Below are 23,526 nucleotides of genomic sequence, written 5' to 3'. Positions count from 1 at the left end.
CAGTTTTCTGTGCCCAGGCTAACTAAGCATGCTTGTCCCACCTGAGTTCTCTCAGCCTCTCTTGGGGCCACTAGGACTCAGTTTCATGCCTATGTGGGTAGTTGGACAGCCTGGCAGTGCCTGTGGCACCTCTGTCCCCTAGGCCAGGCTGACACCGGTCAGTTCTCAAAGGGAGGCTCTGGTAGAGGCTGGCAGAGTGGGGTGTTTGGTGTCTTTGCAGCCCTGGTAAACCCCAGCCCTCCTCCCACTTTGTCACAGGGATCAGCCTCCTCATCCCCCCAGATGCCATACCCCGAGGAAAGATCTACGAGATCTACCTCACGCTGCACAAGCCGGAGGATGTGAGGTGTGGGCGCGGGCCCTGCTGCTGGGGCTGGGCGGGTTCTGCCCTCTGCCTTCAGTTACCATGACGCCCCTTGCCCACCCACTGTCAGACTTGGTCTGGCATAGCCATAGGGAGGGCAAGGAAGAACTGCCCATATAAGCTCCACCCAGCTCTGGGGCCACCAACCTGGGATGCCACTACCCTGCCCCAGCCAACGCCCAAGACAGCCCACTGATGCTTTTCCCTCCGCACCCATATTTCCCCACTTGAGGTTGCCCCTAGCTGGCTGCCAGACCCTGCTGAGTCCCATCGTTAGCTGCGGGCCCCCTGGAGTCCTGCTCACCCGGCCCGTCATCCTCGCCATGGACCACTGTGGGGAGCCCTGCCCGGAGAGCTGGAGCCTGCGCCTCAAAAAGCAGTCCTGTGAGGGCAGCTGGGAGGTGAGCAGGAACGGCCCTGAGCCCACCCACCTGAGCACGGGGCTCAGCGTGGAGCCTGGGCTTCCTATCTGGCCCTCGAGCCACCCTCTCCCCAGTCTGGCTGCTCCTCAGAGTTGTAGTTGGCCATGAGCTGACCCATCGGGCCCTGCCTGCAGGATGTGCTGCACCTGGGTGAGGAGGCACCCTCCCACCTCTACTACTGCCAGCTGGAGGCCGGCGCCTGCTATGTCTTCACTGAGCAGCTGGGCCGCTTTGCCCTGGTGGGAGAGGCCCTCAGCGTGGCCGCGACCAAGCGCCTCAAGCTGCTCCTGTTTGCCCCCGTGGCCTGCACCTCCCTTGAATACAACATCCGAGTCTACTGCCTACATGATACCCACGACGCACTCAAGGTACTGCGTGCCCCCACCCTGCCACGGGGAGGTCCTCAGGGAGGGGTGGCAGTGGGGAGGGTGCTCCGGGCCCCAGGCTCAGCTGACAACCTGGGGCTCGCCGCAGGAGGTGGTACAGCTGGAGAAGCAGCTGGGAGGACAGCTGATCCAGGAACCTCGAGTCCTTCACTTCAAGGACAGTTACCACAACCTGCGCTTGTCCATCCACGATGTGCCCAGCTCCCTGTGGAAGAGCAAGCTCCTGGTCAGCTACCAGGTGAGGGCGCTCAGGGTGCCTGGAGTGGGCACACCCGATGCCGGGCACGCCTGACGCAGCCTGTCTCCTCAGGAGATCCCCTTCTATCACATCTGGAATGGCACGCAGCAGTACCTGCACTGCACCTTCACCTTGGAGCGCGTCAGCCCCAGCACCAGTGACCTGGCCTGCAAGGTGTGGGTGTGGCAGGTGGAAGGCGATGGGCAGAGCTTCAGTATCAACTTCAACATCACCAAGGTGGGCAGAAGGGGGCATGAGCACTGCTGAAATGTGCCCGCACCCCCACCCCCCTTCTCACTGGGCCTACCCTGCCACCAAGCCCACCTCCTCCTAGAAACTGCTTAGCAGCTTCCTCCAAGTCTCCAGGGAGAGAGGTGCAGATGCAAACGGACAGATGCAGACAGATGCAATCACAATCTGACATGGGGTAGAGATGGAAGAAGATGTGGGAGCAGCAGGAGGGACAGACAGAGCCACCTGGGGGTCCTGGGGCTTCCAGGAGGAGGAACTTTGTACAGTGCCTTGAAGGATGAGTAAGAGATAGGCAGCAATGAGTGAAAAGGGGCAGTGGGAACTGAGTGTGGAGGACAAAGGCAGTGAGAAGAGTTCAGTGAGTTCTGAGTGGTCAGTAGAGGTGACCTGGGGAGGAGTGATGGGGAGAGAGGAGGAGAATGAGGCTAGACAGCTCTCCTGCTTACTGGCTGTGTGACTTTGGATAGGTCACCGTACCTCTGAGGCTTGGGACCCTCTAAACTCTGGTGTGAGCAGGGCCCTGGCACACCAGGGGTGCCCAGGAAACTGCCCATGTTGCCCCTATGCTCTGAGGTGGTCTGGATACTCCTCCAGCTGGAGGTGGCAGTGGGCCTGGGCCATGAAAGTTCTAAGAGGCACCTCCACCCCTCCTTCCCCTAGGACACGAGATTTGCTGAGCTGCTGGCTCTGGAGAGTGAAGGGGGGGTCCCAGCCCTAGTGGGCCCCAGTGCCTTCAAGATCCCCTTCCTCATTCGGCAGAAGATCATTACCAGCCTTGACCCACCCTGTAGCCGTGGTGCCGACTGGCGGACTCTGGCACAGAAACTCCACCTGGACAGGTGGGTGGGAGATGGGCAAGGAGGGGCTACAAAGGCCACCTGCAGTCCATCCTGGTGGGGTAGGATGGGTGGGGTGGACAGGAAGCTCTGTGGGCCTTGCACCCCATCCACCAGCACCCAGGGTGGTCGGTGCACTTGGTCAAGGGGAGGTCCTGCCCTTGGGTGGGCTGAGGGACAGGAGGGTACAGCCTGGGCTAAGGCAGGGCGCTGACTGGCTCCTGTTCCCCCTCCCCACCCCCTCCACAGCCATCTCAGCTTCTTTGCCTCCAAGCCCAGCCCCACAGCCATGATCCTCAACCTGTGGGAGGCGCGGCACTTCCCCAACGGCAACCTCAGCCAGCTGGCTGCAGCAGTAGCCGGACTGGGCCAGCCAGACGCTGGCCTCTTCACGGTGTCAGAGGCGGAGTGCTGAGGCCAGCCAGGCCTACAACGCCTACACTCTCACCAGCTTTGGCACCCACCAGGGACGGACAGATGCCAGACGGGGCCCTTCCCCCATGCTCAGGGGGAGCTGTGTGGACAGGCCCCCTCCTGGCAGACACTGTCCCTTAACACTGGCCCTTCAGACCCTGCCTACACTTCTGCCCCTCCAAGGCCTGCCTGGCCAGGCTGGCACTGCCACCTGCTCTGACCATGCCCTGGCCTCTGGGGCCCACCCAGGGTGGACAGTGCCTAGAGCCCAAGCCAGGCCCAGCCCATCTGTGTGTGTGTATGTGCGTGTGATGCTACCTCTCCTCCTGCCCCTGGCCAGGAGGCCGCATACACACGGGCATGCGCGCACACGCTGGGCTCGGGACATGGCCCCCAGAGCTCCTGCCTGAGCTGGACCTTATGCAAACATTTCTGTGCCTGCCAGGTAGGGGCACATCTGAGGGGCCTGGCTTCAAGCCTGTTAGATTGAGGGCCACAGCTGGACAAGGGGCGGCCCCTGGGTTCAGGCACACAACCACCGCACGGGCATGTGCCCATGCATGTCTCGTGTTCTCATCTCACATACTCCCCCTCTCACACACACACACACACACACACACACACGCTCATCTCATGCTGTACACCTGGAGGCCACTCACGTCTCTCACACCCAGTATCAGTCCACATCTGCCTCTCACATGCTGCCCTTCTCCCACCCACCCAGGGACACCCAATGGCTCCTCCCTGATCCTCCCTCTACCCCCAGCCTGGAGGAGCCCTGCCCAACAGGGCATGTGAATATGCAATGGGAGTCCCGGGCTGGACAATGGCAAGTGTGCGTGCCGTGGCGTGCCCACTCCTGGGGCTGGCCGGTTCCCCCATGCGGGGTCTGTTGTGTGAAGCTCGTGCCCTGACTCTGTCTTAAGTGCATTCGTGCACTTACACTTGGCCTTATGTACACAGCCTTGCCCGGCCGCCGGGGTGCGTAGGGATTTTAGCGGACGTGAATGTAAATAAATTATATATATATATTGCTAACCCAAGTGCTACTTCTCTCTGAGAAAGCCAGAGGTCAAGGCTAGTGGCCACAGAATGGCCACATTTGGGCTATTCTGGGAGTCCTGGGTAGCTGGGGACAGGTAGGACCTGGGCCCTGGTCCAGCAAGGGTAGTTCCTGGAGACTTCTTCAAACATGGTCCATCTGGGCAAGGCGACAGGCAACCGCAGTGACCAGGGCTGCACCTTTGCCAGACCCATCTTCTGACTGCAGGAAGGTGACCGCACAGCGAGGGGCTAGCTCCCTGACTGTGGCCGCCACCAGGCCGGAGAAGCTGTGAAGGAGAGGGGCTGAGGTAAGACCAGGCCAGCCAGACCCCAGCCAGCCATGCCTCCCTGCTCAGCCCAGCACCCAGACTCACTGGGGGTGCAGCTTGTAGAGGGTCCCATCCACCCCCACGGATACAGTCAACTCTTCTAGGCCCCGGTTCTCACGGATCTTCTCCACCACAGCAGCCACACCCGCCCCACAGAGCTGGGCAGCCCGCTGAGACACAGCCTGGCACACCTCCAGAACCATCAGGGCATCATCTGAGGTCAGGGGCAGTCCCAGATCCTCCAGGATGGCTCGGACCTGCCTCAGAGCCAGGCTGTCACTGAGGAAACAAAGGAAGAAAGCACAGAGAGCCAGAGTCCTGCATTAGCTTTCCCACCTCATGACATCTCCATCCTCTGGAATGGACCTCCCACCAACCAAAATTTTACCCAAAGTGGATAGATTCCTTTGGGAGGTGGAAGGAGCAATGCAGGCCTCAGGTACCTTTCAATCTCAGAGAGAAACTTGGTCTTGAAGATGTCCCTGGTCTGAAGGCGCTGGGTCTGCTGGCCCCGGAAGAGAACTCCAAGGCTGGTCAAATGCAAGAGAATGTGGCGGACGATCTCCCCAAGGTACATGCCACTGATCATCTTCTCAAAACTGCAAGAAAGCATAGTTGCACAAAGGTCAGGAGACCCCACCTGCTACCATAACCAGTGCCAGCCACCACCAGCCACCTCTTTCCAACCCAGCCCATACCTCTGCTTGCCAGGGTTGATGGATGCTTGGTCCACATTTGCATCAAAGCAGGTTCTGAGCAAGCCCAGAGAGCCATCATCCCCAAAGGCTCCCCACTCCATATTGATGCACATGTGGCCTGAATCCCCAGCCACACTTGCCACATTCCGAAGTTCCTCCATGTAGCAGGCATTAGTGCCAGTTCCTGCAGAGAGGCCAGACAGGGTGGAAGCCATTTACTGACATGGATAAGACTCCTCTGAACCCTTCCCAGACTGAGATGGCAAAATTTGGGTTCATGTCTTACCTCTCCATTTCCCCACACTCACAACCTGTGCCAGATCCTGATATGCCTTCCTTCCTGACATTCCTTCTGAAGACCCTGGGGCATCAAGGCCTCTGGGCCTCCACTACTTTCCTTACAAGCACCACCATCACTGTATCTTCCATGCTACCCCAGACCACCCCTGGGAGATACGTGAGGGAGCCTCCCAACCCCTGCTGCCTGCAACTGAGAGGCCCAATCTCCCTACACTGGCTTTCCACATCTTTAGTCAAACCAGCAGGTTCTGGCTGGGAACCAGGGACATAGGAATCAAGACATGAGGAGCCCTACAGTGGCCAAAGTTGGGCAGTAAGCAGCTAACTCTGATAGTGCCTGTATGTACCCAGATAGAAGTGCAAATAAGAGCATCATGGGAGCCTTAAGCACCGCTGAGTCTTCCTGCCTAGAGGGTCAGGAAAAGCTACAGAGAGGAAATGACGTTTGGATTTTACCTTAAAGCCAAGAAGCACAGAAAGGAAAGGCATTCTAGGCAGAAGGCATACTCTGGGTAAAGACATCCCCTCCCTCTCCCCCAATACATGGTCAGCTCTAGGCAGGTGGTCTCTTTGTCAGCCCCACCTGGAATTCCTCTCACTAGTTGTTTATTCACATAGCAATCTGGGCACACCTCTCCTGAGCATCTCTCCATGCTAGGTTCTATTTTCAAGAAGCCCCCAGTTTAAAGGAGGCTACTACATACCTCCTTCTCTGGGAGACTACCCAAAGAGCTGTGGGAGCCCTCCTCCACTGCCTAGACAACCCTCTCTCTTCAAGTCCCATTCATTTTGGGATCACTTCCTTTCTGATCTTGGCCTTGTCACCCTGATGTGTAGAGTCCGATTAAGCTCTCTGACTGCCACATGCTGTTCTGGGCTCAATTCCCACTAAATGGTCAGTTGTTTGTTTGTTTTAAAGTTTGTTCTTTTTTTTTTTTTCATTTAAGTAATCTCTACACCCCACATGGGACTTTAACTCACGATCCTGAGATCAAGAGTGACATGCTCCTCTGACAGCCAGCCAGGCACCCTATGGTCAGTTTTGAGAAGACAGGTATTTCCCCTGTCTTTATGTGGTTTCCTGACCTTTCATCCAGGCCCTATCTGGCTAGAGGAGAAATGCTTAATAAAGACTTAGGATCTTGGACTACCTGAAGGACCCCCCACAGCTCATTCTGTGTCCTCCACCCACAGCCTCTACTCAGTTCCAAGCACTGTATATGTACCATGAGCTAAGCATTGTCCCACACTTTGTTGCCTCTTGTTTCATTCTCATGACCCTTGAGACAGGCATTATTGTCTCCATCTTAGAGAGAAGGAAACTGAGTCTCTGGTGATTTGGTCAAGGTCGTACAGATAGAAGTGGCAGAGCTAGTATTTCCACCCAAATCTGTATGACTCTAAAGCTCAGAGTCATTTAACTGAAGGGCAAACTGAGGCTCAGAGAGCTTAAATGACTGTGAGTCAGTAGCTGAGCTGGGCTAAACAACCAAAGTTTAGACACCCAGTCCAAATGAGTGTTGCAGGGCCTAGTTGGGTCAGGCAGGAAAGATGCCACATCCCCAAGACCAGGGGAGTGTCCAACCTGAGGAATCAACAGGAAGCAATGAATTAACACCAGGCAGTAGGAGCACAAAAAAGCAGGGCCCTCCTCACCAACGATGAGGCCGACCTCACAACGGGGATCCTCATAGCCACAGGACATCATGGTCCCCACCGTGTCATTGACAATGGCAACCACATTCAGCTTCACTGCCTGCACACAAAAGGATGCTGCTAGTTGCTGGGCAACGTGGTCGTCACAGCAACCAGCGCTGGACCCAAAGGTCTCTACTGCAGAGAGCCACCCACTCCACCCCCCTGGGTCAGGAAGCAAGGGACCCTTTGCTCCCTTCAAGGCCTGCCACAGCCCCAAGCATCCCTAGAGGCAGACTCCTCACCTGTTTTCGCCCAATGGCTTCCCGCAGCAGACACACAACATCTTGGCCCTCACAGTCTGATGCATTGAAACCCTTTGTCCAGTTTAGGAGGATGCCCTAGGGTGGGACCAAGGTGGGGCAGGAAGGTAAAGGCCCCTTGGAATCTCACTCACCCTCCCCAAAGCCTGCATCCCATCAGAAGCATACGATTTCCCCTCTCCCCAAACAGGATCCCATACCCACTCTGCCACATGGTTGAAGGCCTTGCCCTCTGCCCCTCCTAACTCTCCAGGGGCCTTCCTGTGTAAAGAAAGCTATTAATAACCATCTGACCTATGTCTTCTATTATTAGTGCCAGAATGCTCAGATGGTCTGAGAGTCTGGATGTTTTAAGACGGCTGCCCAGAAGGAACGGCCCTTCATAATTGGGTTAGGAATGAACCGAGCTGATAAAATGAGTGCTATGTATGAGAAGGGGGAGGACACAGAAGGCTCAGGGGTCCAAATGACAGAAAATTCTGCTCTTTCAGAAAGAACTAGCAAGAGTCACTTGAGAGGAAGGAAATTGAGGAATTAGGGATAGAGCCGTGTCCATAGCAGATACACTTGTGTGTTCCAGATATGAGTGCAGGACAAATGGAAAAGCCAGAATCCAGACACCTGGGCAGAATGGGGGGAGACAAGACAGATAGGCCTTTATTGTGAGAAATTGGCCTTAAATTGTGAACTTAGTGATGGGCTTGGCAGCATAGAACTATTCATTTCTAAGTGTGCTTCCTCTTGAGGGTGGGGGCAGGAGGAGTTAGCCTACTGCTATTAGAAAATGGCAGCTCTGCCCAAAGTATGAGCATGCAGAGCAGCTATGAAAATCTTTGGGGCAGGAGATTTTAGAACTATTAACCGACATTTCCCCCAACAATATTTCCTTTTATCCTTTTTCCTATATAACCACAGCCAGATTGTTCTATGCTCATTGTATTGAAACCAGAAACCAGAGAGTGAGAGGGCAAATGAAGAGGAGGGTTAGTGTGGGGGAGACAGATCATTAGTAGCAGCAAAACTTCCCTGCTCCCAGACAAGAGAAAGACCCCTGGTCTGGGGAAGGGGTGCTGGGTGTGAGGGACTGAAGTTTTGGAGTTTCCTGAGAAAGGTGTCCTATGCCTCTTCCTGGGCCATTCCCCTGTGTGGGAAGGGAGGAGACAGTAGAGATTGGAGTGATCTGACAGCAGAGGAGGTCTCTGTCCTCCTTCCCCTTGGAGGGGAAGGTGAGTTGTCAAGGAAGGTGTCAAGAACCAAGACAGGAAGTGGCAGAGAGTCCACATAGCTGGGGCCTGGGCATCTCCTGACTTCCCCGAGTATCTGCATGTACACAACAAAGGATGCTGTGCAGTTGGGAGCGACCCCTACCTGGGGAAGGAGGTCCCCAAATTATCATTAAGTTATCACTCCTCAAAAGAATGTGGGCTCAACACAGAAATTAAGTTCAGTTCTAGAAAATGAATAGGACCTTGTTTGTTTTTGCATGCCTGATTTTGCATCCTGAGTCCCATCTTCTTCTCACACCTTACAAGGAATAATCAAACGGTGCAAGGGTGCTTAGCCTAGAGTGGAGGAGACCAGCAGACAGACAGTGCTGAATGCTCAATTCCAAAGGGCCACTGTGTGAAAGAAAGCAAAATACAGAGGCAGGTGTCTGAGAGAGGTCAGAGCTGGAGCAGAGGTGAAACCTGCACAAAGGCTGGGTGGAGAAGAGAAAGCAGAGCTTTTTCAGTGAGCACAGGCGTGGAAGAATGTGGTGGGCAACTTTAGGGGCAGCAAGCTCCTCATCACAGGAGGCTTTCTGGCAGAAGTTGGGGTTGTTGAGGAGGAGACTCCTGGGAACTTGGACCAGAGGTCTGGGAGGAGCTGTCTGCATGACAGGCCTCAGATGTATGCACTGAGAAGTCCAGCATTCTTGTTGAAGGACATGCAGAGGTGGATGCTTAGTGGGTGCTGTGTCTAGTTCTATGCTGCTCTGCCATTCCAGTCAGGCACCCAACACCAAGCCAGGGCACAGCAAGGCCAGGAAGGGAAGACATGCAAAGAAACTGGACAACACAGCCGCTTGAAATACAGGAACAAATGCTCTTCCCTGCAGGTCCCCTAGATCAGTACACCAGGGCTGTGGGGGAGACAGTCAGTGTGTCCCCTCATCAGCCCTGATCTGGGCCTACACTGCTCCCGAGCGCCCAGACCTAACCTGGCTCCACTTTCCTGCCCATTGGCAGCCCCCAGGGGTATCCATGATCTTTTCCACCTCAGGCCTCTTTATAGCCCTAGATTCCAGGCCACTTCACTAGATTCTAGGCCACACCTCCTCCACCTGCACGCACCATATCCAGGGAAACTGGGACTAAGTGCTGGCCCAGCACAGCAGTGCTTCTGCCCACCCCTAGCTCCAGCCCAGGACACCTGAAGCCCTCTCCCAGGCCTCCTGCCCATTTCATGAAGGGGATGAGGGTGGAAAGCCCTTGGGGATGGTTTCTCCTGGCCCTCCCTCCCTCACCTGATCCAGGCCAAGCTGCCTGCATGGGAAGGAGAAGGTGAAACCCAGGGGGAGGCTCTGCCCACTCAGGCCTTGCTTCTGCTGGAAGTCCACAATGCAGTCCACAATGTGGTCGAAGAGCTGAGATACGGGGCAAGTCAGAGGGTGGTCCCATCCTGGCTCTTCCCCATTCTTGACATCAGGTCCAAGCTGTGAGTACCTGCTGTCCAGAGCCCTGGGCCACACACTCTGGGATGGAGTAGACCTGGCTGGTGATCTGCACACCTCCTGCAGTTACACGTACCAGGAGGACCCGGAAGTTGGTGCCCCCAAGGTCCAGGGCCAGGAAGTCCCCACGCTCTGTGGGACAGAGACCCTCAGTGCCAGGACAAAGCTGGTGGCTCGACTTCAGCACATGCTATGACTTCCAGGAACCCATAACCCAGCCCCACACTTAGGCCAGGTCCTCACCACTGCCATCAGGCGTGGCCCGTACATAAGTGGGCAGCATTCGGAGGGATGAGGCCTCCCCTCGGAGCCCCTTGGCCATGGCCTCCTGCATCTGTGCCTGCACTGCTGCCAGCTGTTCACGGTTCAACCGGAATGGTGCCAGGGTCTCTTCCAGCAGGCGTCGGTGAGCAGCCAGGCGGGCAGCCACAGCAGTCACCATTGCCACGCCCCGGCCGCCCCCGTCCACAGAGGGAATGAAGGAGACGTCACATTCAGGGACCAGGAGCATCACGGTCTCCTGCAGGATGCTGAGGAAACTACACAGACACATAGCAAGCATACCTGGCTTGGCACCTGAACCTGAACCCCAGGGCTTGCTGAAGCCCTGAGCCCCATTACTCCAGATCCCTTCAATTCTAAATCCATCTGTGAACCAACCATATGCCCAGTGTCTCCAGTGCTCCCAGAGACCCCTCCCTTGCACACCCAAAGAGAAGCATCTTTTCTCTCCCGTGACTTCCTCTGGCTTCCCTTAGTCCCCATCTGACCTCACTCTGCTTGAGTGCCACTTGTACCCACTGCCTGGCACCCATGCTACCACAGAGTGCCCTCTGGGTCTCTATGGAAAACACACACATGTTCTTGCTACCTGCTCACACAGGATTGTGTGTTTTTCCCATACCTGGGATGTTGCTCAAACACTCGGCCTCCGGTGGCCACAGCGATCTGAAGCATCTGCTGCTCCCGGCTGTGTTGGAGGCGGGAGAGAACAGCAGCCAGGGCAGCACCACAGAGTCGGGCAGCCCGAGTAAACACGGCTGTGCACACGTACCGCACAAGCTCAGCATCCGAGGTTCCCACGCTCAGGCCCAAGTCCTGCAGGATAGCATGCACACGGGCTGCCCCGGCCAAGGGGCTAGAGGGACACAGCGTACTGGGACTCAATAGCCTGGAAGCTCCCTACCCACCCCCAGCCCCAGAGCTACCTGGGGGACAGAGCATCCTTCCCTCTCCCAAGCCAAGAAGCCCCTTGTCTAGGCCCACTCGCTTTCCCTACTTACTCCTCCATCTCAGTCACATGCTCTAGGAGAATGCTGCCTCGGCTCAGCAGGGCAGGGGAGGTGCAGCCGCCAAAGAGGGCTCCTTGCTGGGCCAGGTGAGCCAACACAAGCCTCACCAGTTCACCCAGGTACAAGCCCCCAATCATCTTCTCAAACCTATAGGTAGGAAGTATGGCTGGACAGAGCCTTTCTTAAGCCCTCAGCCCACCTGACCCCACCTCTAAGAGCCCCAAAAGAAGGATCATTTTCTTTAGGGTCCCCGGGCTGGAGGTTCTAGAAGCAAATGGCCTTCCAGGAGATAGGTGGGTGTTTATCCAGATTTTGCTGCCCCCTCTGGCTTAAGTTGGGTTCAGAGGGGCTCCTGGAGGGTGGCAGGACCCAAAAGAGGGCAGGGAACACCTGTCAGGAATAAGGGAGGGCTAAGTGTTGAAAACTCTGGGTTCTAGAATCTTAAGCCCTTAATTCTTTGAGCCTGGCCAGGGCCCCCCAGGTTGCAACCTGGAAACCCTATGAGCAAGCAAGAGGGAGGGTCCTGAGTTCAGGGATAGCAGTGAGGAAGGGAGCAGAAGAATGATAAGCTCTAGAGCAGAAGATCAGGCCACCTCTGGGCACCAGGATTCAGGGACTCTTGGTCCAAGGCATGGTCAAATGTGGTCAGCACTGGTCCCAAGGCTTCATCATCGCCGAAGGAGCCCCACTCAACGCTGACGCAGACACGGCCCCGGTCCTCATCCAGCACCGCCACATGCCTTGCCTCCTCCATGTAACATGCATTGGTGCCAGTGTCTGGCAGGGATGACTCCATCAGGACCTCCCCATCAGGTAGCTGTGCCCTCTACCCATCATCACAAATGGCCCACCGCTCACCTACAACAAGCCCGACCTCACAAGGCCCAACCCCTGGCTCGCAGCCCATCATGGTGCCCACTGTGTCATTCACCACGGCAACCACATCGATGCTGTAGGCCTGGACAATGGAGAGGGCAGAGGTCAGGGTTCTACCTATGTAGGTAGTGGGGAACCGGGGGGATAGGCAAGCCTAGGGCCTTGGTTTGACGGAGGGGTCCTGGCTTTGATGGAGGTTCTCAGAGTCCATGAAATATGTGTGCTCATGCCCACACATATATTCTAGGCCATCCCACCTAGAGGATTTTCCTCCCATTCCACACTTCCCCTTGGCTCTTCCACCCCCAGCTCGGGTTCTGGGACTCTCAAAGGCTCCAACCTCAGCCATCACCCCCAGAACACCAGCGCTCCCCACAGGACCAAGATGAGGGTGAGCAAGCATGGCATCTGGAAAACTGCACTGTTGGCACCTGGCTTGCTCATCCTCATCTTGGCCTGGCTTCCCAAGCCTGCTCCTCCCAGCCCTGACTACCATCCACTAGCACCACTGTATTTAGTCACATGAATTCAGATCCACCTTTCTCAGGCATCCAGGCTTTTGCATATTCTCTTCTCTGAAACCAGACCTTCCACCCCAGGCCTAGCTTATACACCTGGAGAATTCCTCCTTCAAATCCCTGCCCAGGTCCTGGTGTACCTTTCCCAGTGCTACCAGAGTCATTGGAACCACCTCCTTGACAGGGACAATCTTTTGTCAAAATGCTTTCCCACTAGACTGTGAAGTCCTTGAGGACAGGGTCAAGTCCTTTCATCCTTGTTTTCTCCTACAGTCCTGAAAATTTTTTGACCTTTCCTAGCCTCAGCCTCCTTACCTATAAAATGGGAATGGTAGCAACATTCACCCCAGAGTTAAACTGGATAAAGGATGTAAACAGAAAAGGAAAGCAGGCCTTCCCAGGAGCACAGGCACAGCCTATGTGTGCTGGGCCCAGGCCCAGGCCACACAAGCTGCCCTCCCATTGCCCTTGCCTCTACTCACCCCCTGCCTCTTGATGGCATCTCGTAGTAACTGGACCACGTCGTGGCCTTCCACACCACTGCACCTAAAACCTTTGGTCCAGGAAATGAGGGTGCTCTGGGGGCAGGAAAGCTGGGTTACTCCCCAGCAACCTTCATAGGGTTGTGGTTCCTCCACCCAATGTTCCCATGCCCACTCTGCCTCACCCTGTCCAGTCCTGTCTGGTGACAAGGGAAGGAGAAGCTGAACCCAAGCTGCAGATCCTGAGTGCTCACAGGGAATGCATCCAGGAACTCAGACAGGCAGTGGGCAGCAAAGTCAAAGAGCTGTGGAACAGGTTGGGGGCTCAAATCTGCCCACCAGAGCCCTGGCTACCCAGCCAAGCCCCAGAGACTGGGCAGTGACCTCTCACCTGCTGACCAGGTCCCAGCATCACTTCTGGGGGGATCACAAACTCCTGGCTCCGGGGCTCCATCCTGTGTCCTTCAGTGCCCATCAGGGTCACCCACAGAACACGCAGTGAGGCCCCTGTGGCCCCCAGCTCCAGCACCAAAAAATCTCCTTGCTCTGGGGCAGAAAGGTCACAGAAAGGCATGAGCTGGCAAGACAAGCCCTCTACCTCCCAGAAACATCCCCAAGGACTGTAAAGTCTCATTAAGAGAGCTTAGAGTTGGGAACCTTAATGGGAAGAGGGATAAGGAACTTCTCCCTTCCCCAGATCAGAACACTCTCCCCAGGCCTGCCCACCCATCTTAATCTATGTCACCCACCAGTGCCATGTGGGGTGGACCCCACATATGTGGGCAGCATCCGGACAGCGGAAGCAGAGCTGGCCTGCCCCCCTAGTGCCTGCTCCATGGAGCCCAGGAGGCTGGTTTGGATCTGCTGCAGCTGTGTCTGTGTTACCTTGAATTGCTGTAGGCATTCCAGCACCTGGGGAGAAACAGGCTAACATCTGGGCAAGAGCCCTGTTAACCTAGCCAAGCTCTCTCACTCCAATCAGGACTGTCCTGCCTGGCTCACACCTCCTCTTCTTGCCAGTACAGACCAGCACCTCCCTTGACTTTCCCAGAAGCTGACTAGAGCCCTTCCTGAGCTCTTTCTGAGCCTTGCTGGTCTCCCCAACACCTGCTCAGCCCCACTCCTCACCTCTTCACATCCCTTGGCTCTCTTTTATAGCCTGCAGCTTACACTACATTCCTGCATTCTTAGAAGGTTCCTTCTTAGAGGGGAGACCCACACACTTCCTCCTCCTGCTCCATTCTCTGGTAGCTCCTTCTCAGATCCCTGTGTCCCCTGCCCCTTCCTCTTCTTTGAATTCAGGGTTTAGTGAGACCTCTCTCCTGTCATACCCCTGACTCACTCTGGCTCCCCAGTACCCAGAGGTGAGCTGCTCAGTGAATTATCATTGAATGAGCAAATGAACAAAATGTGTGAATGAATCTCAAGTTCAGGTTCTTAATCCATTTGACTCTGGAACCTAAGTAAGCCCGGCCCAGGAAAATTTGGAGGCTACACAATGGAGGACAATTGGCCATCAGTCATCAGCCATCAGTCAGCCATCCTTCCCACAGACATCGATAGAGCCCCTACTACATGCCCAACACTATTCTAAGCACTATATGTTGCATAACCAGCTGAGTTCTGTTCTTGTGAAGCTCAGATTTCAGCATAGATGCAGAAAATAAGCAAATAAACATATATTCTGGTAGAAATGGTAGATTTTTTTTTTTAAAGGCAGGAATAGAAGTTTGAGAGTGACCAGGGGAGGAAGAGGTATTTTTGGATATTGGTCTGGGAAGTTCTCCCTGAGGAGGTGACCTAAATGAAGGAAGGGAACAAGCCATTTGAAGATCTGGAGAAGAGGATAAAGGGATTTTCTTCAGAGTGAGGGGATGAATTGGGGGGAAGGCTGGACTAGGGATGAATCAAAGTGATGGGAGGGATAGGCAGGCAAAAAGCAGAGAATAGGATACCCCAGGTTCTTCTCCATCAGGCTACTGTGGGGGAGTTTAAGAGGACCCCAGTACCTCATCTGTATGTGGAAACCTACCCCAGATGACTCTCTGGCCTGTCCTTCAAAGAGACACCAGCAGCCCTCCTAGGTTTGCTGGAGAGTCCCAACCTGTGACTCTATTTTCTAGTCTCCTGGCCTGAGCCTTTCCCAGGTCCTCACCACCTGTCCCACAGGAATTCCATTCCAGTGCCCCACGCTGGACCCATATCTGCAAAGTAACCACCAGGCATATGAATAAGGAGGCAGGGAGAGCCAAGGAGGAAAGGATGTTCAGTGAGGGAGATGCAGGCGAGTTGCTCCCACCTCTGCTTAAGAAGAGAATGGAAAACAGATTCCTAAGGAGGCAAATGATCCTACCTGGAGTGCCAGATGTTCAGTTCCGTGTTTACATTATAGGGGATGCTTCTAGCAGCCATGTACACTAGGAGGGGTTGTTCATGTGTTACAAATGATGAAACTGAAGCTCAGAGAGGGATAGTCATCTGCATAACCCAAGCAGCTATTAAGGGACAGAGTGGGATTTGAGCCCAGAACTGACCGAAGAGGGGTTTCCATATGAATGTGAAACCTTATAAAAACTAGCAATTTCACCTCAAAAGAACTCAAAGCTGATGAAGGTTGCAGCAAAGAAACTCCAAAGGATGAGAAAACTTACATCTGAGTCCTTGTTCTGCCACTTCCTGGCTGTGTGGCCCTGGAATATGGCCAAGAGAATAATAATACTCAGAAGGCCTGAGTCCCCCATGCCAGGGGCCATGTCATTGCTCACTTCTGTGGCCCAACCATGAGTTGTGTACTAGGGAAACGTTGATAGCATGGTCTGGAGCAGAGACTGGACAAAGGTGATGTGGGAGCATGAAATGCAGTGAGGGGTGATGCCCTCACAGTTTAGGCAACAAGCCAAGTCCAGCAGATGTCAGAATAACCTAGAAAACTAAAGAAACTGCAGGGAACAACTCAAGAACCCTTTCATGGATGCCTCCTCTGTGCAGGTCCTTTATCTCCATTAGTTCACTTAATCCTCCAAGGGGGTGGGAGGATTAGACTTTATTTTCCTCCATTTTACTGATGAGGAAACAAGACTAACAGATATGAAATGACTTACACAAGTGTTTCCTGCTTGATGGTGTGATATGCAAGGGTTTCTAAATCTTGGTCAAGATGACAGAAAAGAAGGGTGCCTGAGTGGCTTGGTTAGTTAAGTGTCTAACTCTTGGTTTCAGCTTGGGTAATGATCTATGGTTTGTGAGTTTGAGCTCCGAGTCCAGCTCTGCTTGCAATTCTCTCTACACCCCTCTCGCTGCCCCTCCCCCACTTGCTCTCTCTGTCTCTGTCTCTCTCAAAATAAATAAACTTAAAAAAAAAAACAGATGACAGAAAAGAGAAACTCAGTCTGAGCTAACCTGAGGCTTATGGACTGTGCTGCAGAATAACCTCTACGTTGAGTTCAGCCCTGCAATCATCTCTGTGTGCCTGATTGCAGTGGCCATGTTGAAGGGAGGGAGACATGCAGGAGTAACTAAAGAAATAGGAGAAGGATGTGCCTTAAGAATGCAACTCTCTACCAGAAAACCCCAAGATGGTCCTTTCTAGACTATGCCAACCCATCAGGGCAGGGACAGCGTCTATGTAGCAAGGTGGCAAAAGCAATGCCTTTGGAACTGAAACACCTCAGCTGAAGCTCCTGTTTAGCTCAACTAAAACTCAAATCACTTCACCTCTCTAAGTCCCCTCTTCCTCAGCTGTAAGATGAAAAGATAATCCCCACCTTGCTGTTGTGTGGAGCCACAGAAGAGGTAGTTACCAGATCAGATCTGAAAGGCTTGGTTAACTAGAAAGGGCTGCATGGCTGTGAGCCCATGGCCCCACTGCATATTCAGCTGATCCTGCCCTTGACAGCCTTGAATAGCCATGAGACAGAAACCCAGTGCTGCACTTACCAGCTCAGAGCTGTCTGAGGGGCAAGGCAAGCCCTTCTGGGAGCAGCTAGGAAATCCTTCCCTTTGCTGCAACCCTACTGCCCCAATGGAGTCCATGTGTTTCCACAATGGGGGGTGGCCACCTATAGAAGGAAAAGGACAGCCCTCATGAACCACACACTCTGCAAACCCTCAGAGGCCATGGCCCTTAACTTTCTTCCTTCTTAAGGGGTCTGGGAAGAAAGCTGTGTGCAGAGCTCATAACCTCTGACCATCAACGGATCCTTTGGTAATCAACCAGAAGGCCTTCATTTTCCAGAAGCATGTATATTAACAGAGCATTAGGAAGACTGATTTCTAATCCCAATGCCATTTATTCATTCTGTCATTTATTTACATTTACAATTCCTGATGGCTACTGTGCCAAATGTTGGGGTACAAAGGAGATGTAGCCCTTGGCCTCAGGGATTTCAGAGCCTTACCAACAATCATAATACAGTTGACATGGGCAGTAACAGACATGGACCTGCTACTGTGCTTGGGATTTCAGGGATGTTCCAGAGGTTTGGAACAAAGGGTGTGAGGTAAGGAGGGGCCAAAGACTTGCTGGAGAAGCAGGCAGGCTGGACTAAGAATGGCCTTTATGCCTAGCTAAGGCATGCAGATTTCATCTTTTTTTTTTTTTTAAGTTTATTTTGAGAAAGAGAAAGAGAGGGTGAGTGGAGGAGGGGCAGAGAGAGGGAGAGAGAGAGAATCCCAAGCAGGCTCCGCACTGTCAGCTCAGAGCCCAATGTGGAGCTCAGTCTCACGAACCGTGAGGTCATGACCTGAGCCCAAATCAAGAGTTGGACACTTAACTGACTAAGCCACCCAGGCGCCCAGCAAACTTCATCTTGAAGGGAGATCTAAACAGGGATGGGTTCGCGCTTTAGAAAGGAGTTCCACTAGTGGCACAACTTCGGGCAGGTCATTTCTGACTTCTTTGAATTTCAGTTTTTTCATCTGTAAAATGGGAGGAAATATCTACCATCTACCTTTACAAGGTTGTTGTAAGAATTAAATGGAGTAAGACTTAGAAAATGCTTTGAGGGGCGCCTGGGTGGCTCAATCAGTTAAGCATCTGACTTTAGCTCAGGTCATGATCTAACGGTTTGTGAGTTCAAGTGCTGCATTGGGCTCTGTGGTGACAGCTTGGAGCCTGGAGTCTGCTTTGGATTCTGTGTCTCCCTCTCTCTGCCCCTCTCCCAATCACACTCTGTCTCTCTCAAAAATAAGTACACATTAAAATAAATAAATAAAGTTAGTTTTGGGATTTTTTTTTTCCTTCAGGAAATTTAATGTATAACACAAACATCAGTTCATGGGTGGGTTTTAGAAGTATAGTGATGCAGAATGGAAACAGCCCTGTGCTCAAAGTCGAGGACCCAGCTCTTCACAAAGCAGCATCACCAGGTGTCTAATCTGGAGGCCTAATTTTCTTCATCTGCCAAATGGGGACCAATATATGTCAAAGGGCTATGTGGCGCAAATGAAATAATGAGAACAAAAGAACCTTGCTCAGGGTGTGCCTTCAGATTTATTTAGATGAATCTGAATTGAAACTCTATGAGCCTCAATCTCCTCTTCTATGACAGGACAAAAATTCAGTTCTTGTGAGGATTAAAGGAGTTAATGAATCTGAAATCCCTTTGCACACTGTAAAGGACTGTAGAGATGTCTGGTACTTTGCTAATTCAAGCTAGAGGTGGTACTGGTGTTCCAAGAAGTTCCCAAGGGAGCTTTTGGGGATTCAGGTGCCTTTCAGGGTTAAGAAAAAGGGAAAATGCAGTGGAGGCCCCAAGATGAGCAGAAGGCATCTGTCCACTGAATTACTCTACTTCTCTCCTTATAACAGCAAAACTTCAGGAAAGATACTTTTCCATCCCTGCAACCCCTCCCCATCTTCCACCCCCATGATGCCCATGAATTTGCCCTCCTACTGATCACCTAGGATCTCCTGACTGCCCAATCCCAACCTTTTCCTCAGTCCCCACCCTTACTGTCCTCTCTCAGTCATGCAAAGCCATGAGCATTCTTTTCACGGTAAAATTCTCTTGTCCCTTGGCTTTGACAGCCAGTCTTTCCTGGGCCTCCTTCCTGAGTCTCTCATAGTCTTCATAACTTCTTCTCTCCTCTCCCCTTAAACAACACCCCCCTCTCCTAGTTTCTGGCCATAGCCCTCTTCCCCACACTCCCTTTGTATCATCTGCAAGGTTTGATTGAGGCCTATTTGCAAGGGCTCCTAAATCTACCCCTGTCCTGAACCAAATCCCAAATTCTAATGGTCTGTTAGACATTACTGTCCAGATGATAGAGAGGCTCATCAAATTCAATAGTCAAAGACACATTCATTTTCTCCTTCACTTTTCCTTATGAAACTCTTCCTGTCTTCCACATTGGCTGGAGGCATTAAGGTTGCTCACTCTCACAGCTATTCAGGTGCCTGTTTACATCCTTGACCCTCACTTCCTCTATGCAATCAGGTCTTATGCTGAAAGAGCTAAAAATGGAAAGAGTTCTCCCATGTATCCCCTCCTCCTGGTTCCCACTGCCATTGCCTCAGACCCTATTCCCATCTGATTATTCCAACAACTACTAACTGATACTTCTGCTCCAATTTGTATATCTCCCTGCCCTACCAACTACCAACATATCACCAGACTATGCAAAAATGCCATTTCCCAGCCCTATCTCCCTTAAGGAGGTAAACCTTTACATTGTGATGTTCCCACTGCAGGAAAAAAAAAAAAAAGTCTAAAACTCTTTATCACAGCATTGCAGGCCCCAAGCTTCCTCTCTTGCTACTCCCACTCATAGTCCAGCCACACTTACTACAAGTTTCACCCTGTCTCTTGCTGTCCAGCCTTCATTCACGGCATTCCTTGCCTCTGGAAGTACTGTGTCTGAGTCATTTACATCTTCAGCCCAGCACAAAATTTGGCATAGGTAGGTGCTAATACAGCTTTGAAAAATTTGGGGGTTGGGGGTGGGGTCCTTATTTGGAGAACTAAGAAATGAGTTTCTAACAAATTTCCTCAAAGTAACATATGCCTAATTTCCAAAATCTGTCAAATGGGAATGTTAACTCCACGTATGTTACAAGTTTGTTTCAAGAATAAAATGGGATAACTAAGGCAATTATAATCTTAGTAAAGGGCCAAGAGTTACACACGGGGTGAGCTTTCACTCTCCTTTTGAGGCTCAGCTAACTCAAACATTCATTCACTCACTCCCAGCTAATTCAATCATATATTCACTCTCTTACTCATTCACTCTTCTATTTGATATCTATTCCATATTTCTACATGCCAAAGACTGTGAAGATTCCCCTCAATAAATCTCAGTGTTTACACTCCCAGTAAATGTATCCCTGTTTGCCTCTTCCAGCTGAGCCCAGTGGGGAGGGACATTTCTTCCACATCCCTAGATTCCCAGAACCCAGCCAGGGTCTGCACATGTTTGAGTAACTGTTGGCCTCTTAGCTTAACTCAGCTGAATCAGCTACATGAAGTGAGACTTCCTTCTGAAAAGTATCCACGGATCCCTGCCAAGGATGGGAGCTACCACTGAGGACATCTGGCTTAGTTGTTCCAGCCTCCACTCCCCTAGCATGGGCCAAGCTGGAGAGATGAGGGCAAGGGACTGGGGCTGAAGCAAGCAGGAATTAGAAGAGGCTCTTACCTGGGAGAAGCAGTTGGTCACTTTCCTCGGGCGTCAGCTCTTCTCTCTCAATGTGAGGCATCCCACTGAACTGTGAAATGAAACTCACAAGTCACCTGAGTTGTAATGTCCCACCCTCTTCCTTGGCCACCACTAACTGAACATCAGTTAATTCAGGAAGGTGCACTTCCTTCTGAGTCTGCCTTAAGAGAAGCCCAGCACAGGCAGGGCTATGGTGCAAACTTAAGCAAGATGAAGCAGGAAACTGGAGCCCTGAACTAGGTCAAGGACCCTGGGACATCCCCTCTGTAATGCTGGGAGCTCCGTCCACTTTACAAACACTCAGAGTCTGAGTTTTGAGTTGATGGCTTACCCCTGGAAAGATGGAAGAGCCTAGCATGAGAAATGTACAATACAATAGACAATTTTCCAAAATGTAGTACTGGGGCAGATGGGTGGCTCAGTCAGTTAAGTGTCAACTCTTGATTTCAGCCTCAGTTGTGATCTCCAGACTCGTGGGATCCAGCCCTCCATTGGGCTCTGCACTGGCAGCATGGAGCCTGCATAGGATTCTTTCTTTCCCTCTCTCTGCCTCTCCCCAACTCACACACACACTCTCTCTCAAAATAAATAAATCAACAGTAAAATGCTGAAGTACTAATGTGCAAGAGGCAATGTGGGAACACAAGAGGAAGAGACTAACTCTGTTCTAGAGTGGGCAGGGCAATTTGAGAAAGCTAAGCCTTGAAGGACGAATAGCAGTATGCTGGCAGAGGTGATCCTTGACAAAGAGAAGATCATGTACAAAATCACGGAGCACAAGGCACCTTCATGGAATGGGATGCAGCTCCAAAGACCTAAAGAAGATATGTGTAGGTGGGGATATATAATGGGAAAGGTGGCAGCCAGACTGTAGAGTCTATCCTTGAATTGGTAGGCCAAGGGGTGGGTGGGGAGAAAGTAGGCTTATACCTTGGGTCTTCTCTACCAGAAAGGAAATGGGAATCTCAGGCTGCAGTACAGCTGTTGGCCACAAAGCTGTTTTTGCCCAAATTGGTCTTCTTGAATACATAGAACCTTGGGGTATCACTATGACCACTCCTATGGTCTGAATATCTGTATCCCCCCCAAATTCTTATGTTGCAAACCTAATGCCCAAGGTGAAGATATGAGATGGGGCCTTTGGAAGATTAGTCATAAGGGCAGAGCCCTAATGGGATCAGTGCCCTCATAAAAGAGGCCCTAGAGAGCATCTTTGCCCCTTCTGTCATGAGAGGATATGAGAAGTTGGCAGTCTGCAACCTAGAAAAGGGCCCTCACTCAATCATGCTTGATCTGAGAGTTCAGTATACAGACTAATAAATTTCTGTTGTTTATATACCAATCTGTGGGATTTTGTTATAGAAGTCTGAACAGGCTAAGACGCCCACCAAGACAGGAGACCAGACATACTGCACCAATTTTCATTTCTGAGAAATTGGTAAGCAGAAATTTTAAAACTCTGCTCTACCTCAACAGCAGTAACCCTACCATTATCTACAGTAGAACATGGCCCCCATGTGACACCAGGGTGGAGACCAGGGATGATGGCTCTTGTATTAGCTTTGGCTAGATTAGTGCCAATCAGACACATGGGCTCTGAAAAGCAGGGAAACTGGGGGTGGGGTCAGGAGGACAGAGTGGCCATCACCCACAGCATAACATCCTGCCTAGCCTAGGGCTCTAGTCTCTCTCAGCTTAGTTTAGTTGGAAGAGAATATGGAACTGGATGTGATTCATGCTGACAGCCAGAGTCCACAGTCTTCTGGGCCAGGGTGAGGATATGTTCCTAACAAGTAATGCCAAAACTCTTCATCCATGTTTCTGGAAGTCCTGTGTCTATCTCCCCGATACCATAGGCAGAGTGTTGGGGAAGTTCTGTGTCAGGGCCTATAGAGGGTGGAGGTTGCTCGGGCTTGAGGTCTGTGAGCAGCTGTGACAGTCCTGGCTATAGCAGAGGCATAGTAGTAGCCAGCAGTTCTCTTTGGACGCCAGATGACCACTGACCAACAAGAAGGACAAATCCTGACAAGACTCTCTCATAGCACCCTTAGTACCAATCTCCAGCTGTCCAGGAGGAACTGAGGGATGGGAATTGGTGGTCAGGTCATTGAAAGGTGGGCTACAGCCAGGGCTGGGCTAGGAGCTAGGCTCTCCCTACTCGGAGCTGTTCATAGTCTTGTTTCTCACAGCTAACAGTGCCCAGCAGCCAGGCACACAGGCTCAGTAAGTTCCCCACCATTCCTTCCACACCCTTTACTCCAGGTGTGCCTTCCAGACTTCCTACCCCCATCAAGCTGCTTCTTGCTGTTAAGTCTTTGTTCATGCTGGTCTATCTGGAATAACCTCCCCCTTTGCCCTCTCTAGCCTTGTCACCAAATTTTTCCTACCCTTTATACTTCATGGGTGCCTGGGTAGCTCAGTCAGTTAAGCGTCTCTTAATTTCGGCTCAGGTCATGATCCCAGACTCATGGATCATGCTTGGAGTTCTCTTTCTCTCCCCCTCTGCAGCTCCCCTGCTGTCTCTCTCAAAGTAAATAAACATTAAAAAAATTATATTTGAGTCATCACCAATGCTGTGGAGCCTTTCCTGAGAAGTTCCTCTTGGCCCTGACCCCAGCTGAGTGTGGTCTATTGATCTGAGGGTCTTGGATTGGCTTATATCATTGCATTGACAACAGTCTATTAAAATAATGTTTGTCTTTCCCCACGGACTCCCAAGAAAATGTTCCTTATTCATCTTTGGAATCC

General features: G+C 52.2%; 2 protein-coding genes across 2 annotated transcripts in view; one reads left to right on the top strand and one right to left on the bottom strand.

Annotated features, from left to right (window-relative positions):
• UNC5A (unc-5 netrin receptor A) overlaps positions 1-3,871 on the top strand; it is a 61,566-nt gene extending 57,695 nt beyond the window's left edge. Inside the window, exons 9-15 of the mRNA XM_042991743.1 lie at positions 259-346; positions 597-765; positions 921-1,154; positions 1,261-1,410; positions 1,483-1,647; positions 2,323-2,501; positions 2,748-3,871. Of these exons, the coding sequence (XP_042847677.1) occupies positions 259-346; positions 597-765; positions 921-1,154; positions 1,261-1,410; positions 1,483-1,647; positions 2,323-2,501; positions 2,748-2,913 (1,151 nt within the window). The 3' untranslated portion in view covers positions 2,914-3,871. The remainder of the gene's footprint in view (positions 1-258; positions 347-596; positions 766-920; positions 1,155-1,260; positions 1,411-1,482; positions 1,648-2,322; positions 2,502-2,747) is intronic.
• Positions 3,872-3,920: 49 nt separating this feature from the next.
• On the bottom strand, positions 3,921-21,051 carry HK3 (hexokinase 3). Its single transcript, XM_015539032.2, has 19 exons — positions 20,758-21,051; positions 17,059-17,180; positions 13,872-14,034; positions 13,514-13,668; positions 13,308-13,427; positions 13,123-13,218; positions 12,105-12,204; positions 11,840-12,023; positions 11,238-11,393; positions 10,859-11,092; positions 10,198-10,493; positions 9,947-10,086; positions 9,748-9,867; positions 7,224-7,319; positions 6,940-7,039; positions 4,984-5,167; positions 4,729-4,884; positions 4,331-4,564; positions 3,921-4,243 (listed from the first exon to the last, which is right to left on the bottom strand). The coding sequence occupies exons 1-19, from the start codon at positions 20,816-20,818 to the stop codon at positions 4,099-4,101; spliced, it is 2,862 nt and encodes a 953-aa protein (XP_015394518.2). The 5' UTR covers positions 20,819-21,051; the 3' UTR covers positions 3,921-4,098.
• Positions 21,052-23,526: the final 2,475 nt, after the last annotated feature.

Source organism: Panthera tigris, chromosome A1, assembly GCF_018350195.1.
Source record: "Panthera tigris isolate Pti1 chromosome A1, P.tigris_Pti1_mat1.1, whole genome shotgun sequence".
Lineage (NCBI taxonomy): Eukaryota > Metazoa > Chordata > Mammalia > Carnivora > Felidae > Panthera > Panthera tigris.
Note: the sequence above shows the minus strand (reverse complement) of the source record. Positions and strands in the feature narration are given on the sequence as shown.

Excerpts from the sequence above, each read along its gene's own strand:
- HK3 (XM_015539032.2), bottom strand. The coding sequence starts at position 20,818 with ATGCCTCACATTGAGAGAGAAGAGCTGACGCCCGAGGAAAGTGACCAA. Across the intron at positions 12,024-12,104 it reads TGAGGTCGGGCTTGTTGTAG|ACACTGGCACCAATGCATGT; the intron begins GTGAGCGGTGGG and ends CATCCCTGCCAG. Across the intron at positions 10,494-10,858 it reads GTGTTTGAGCAACATCCCAG|TTTCCTCAGCATCCTGCAGG; the intron begins GTATGGGAAAAA and ends GTGTCTGTGTAG.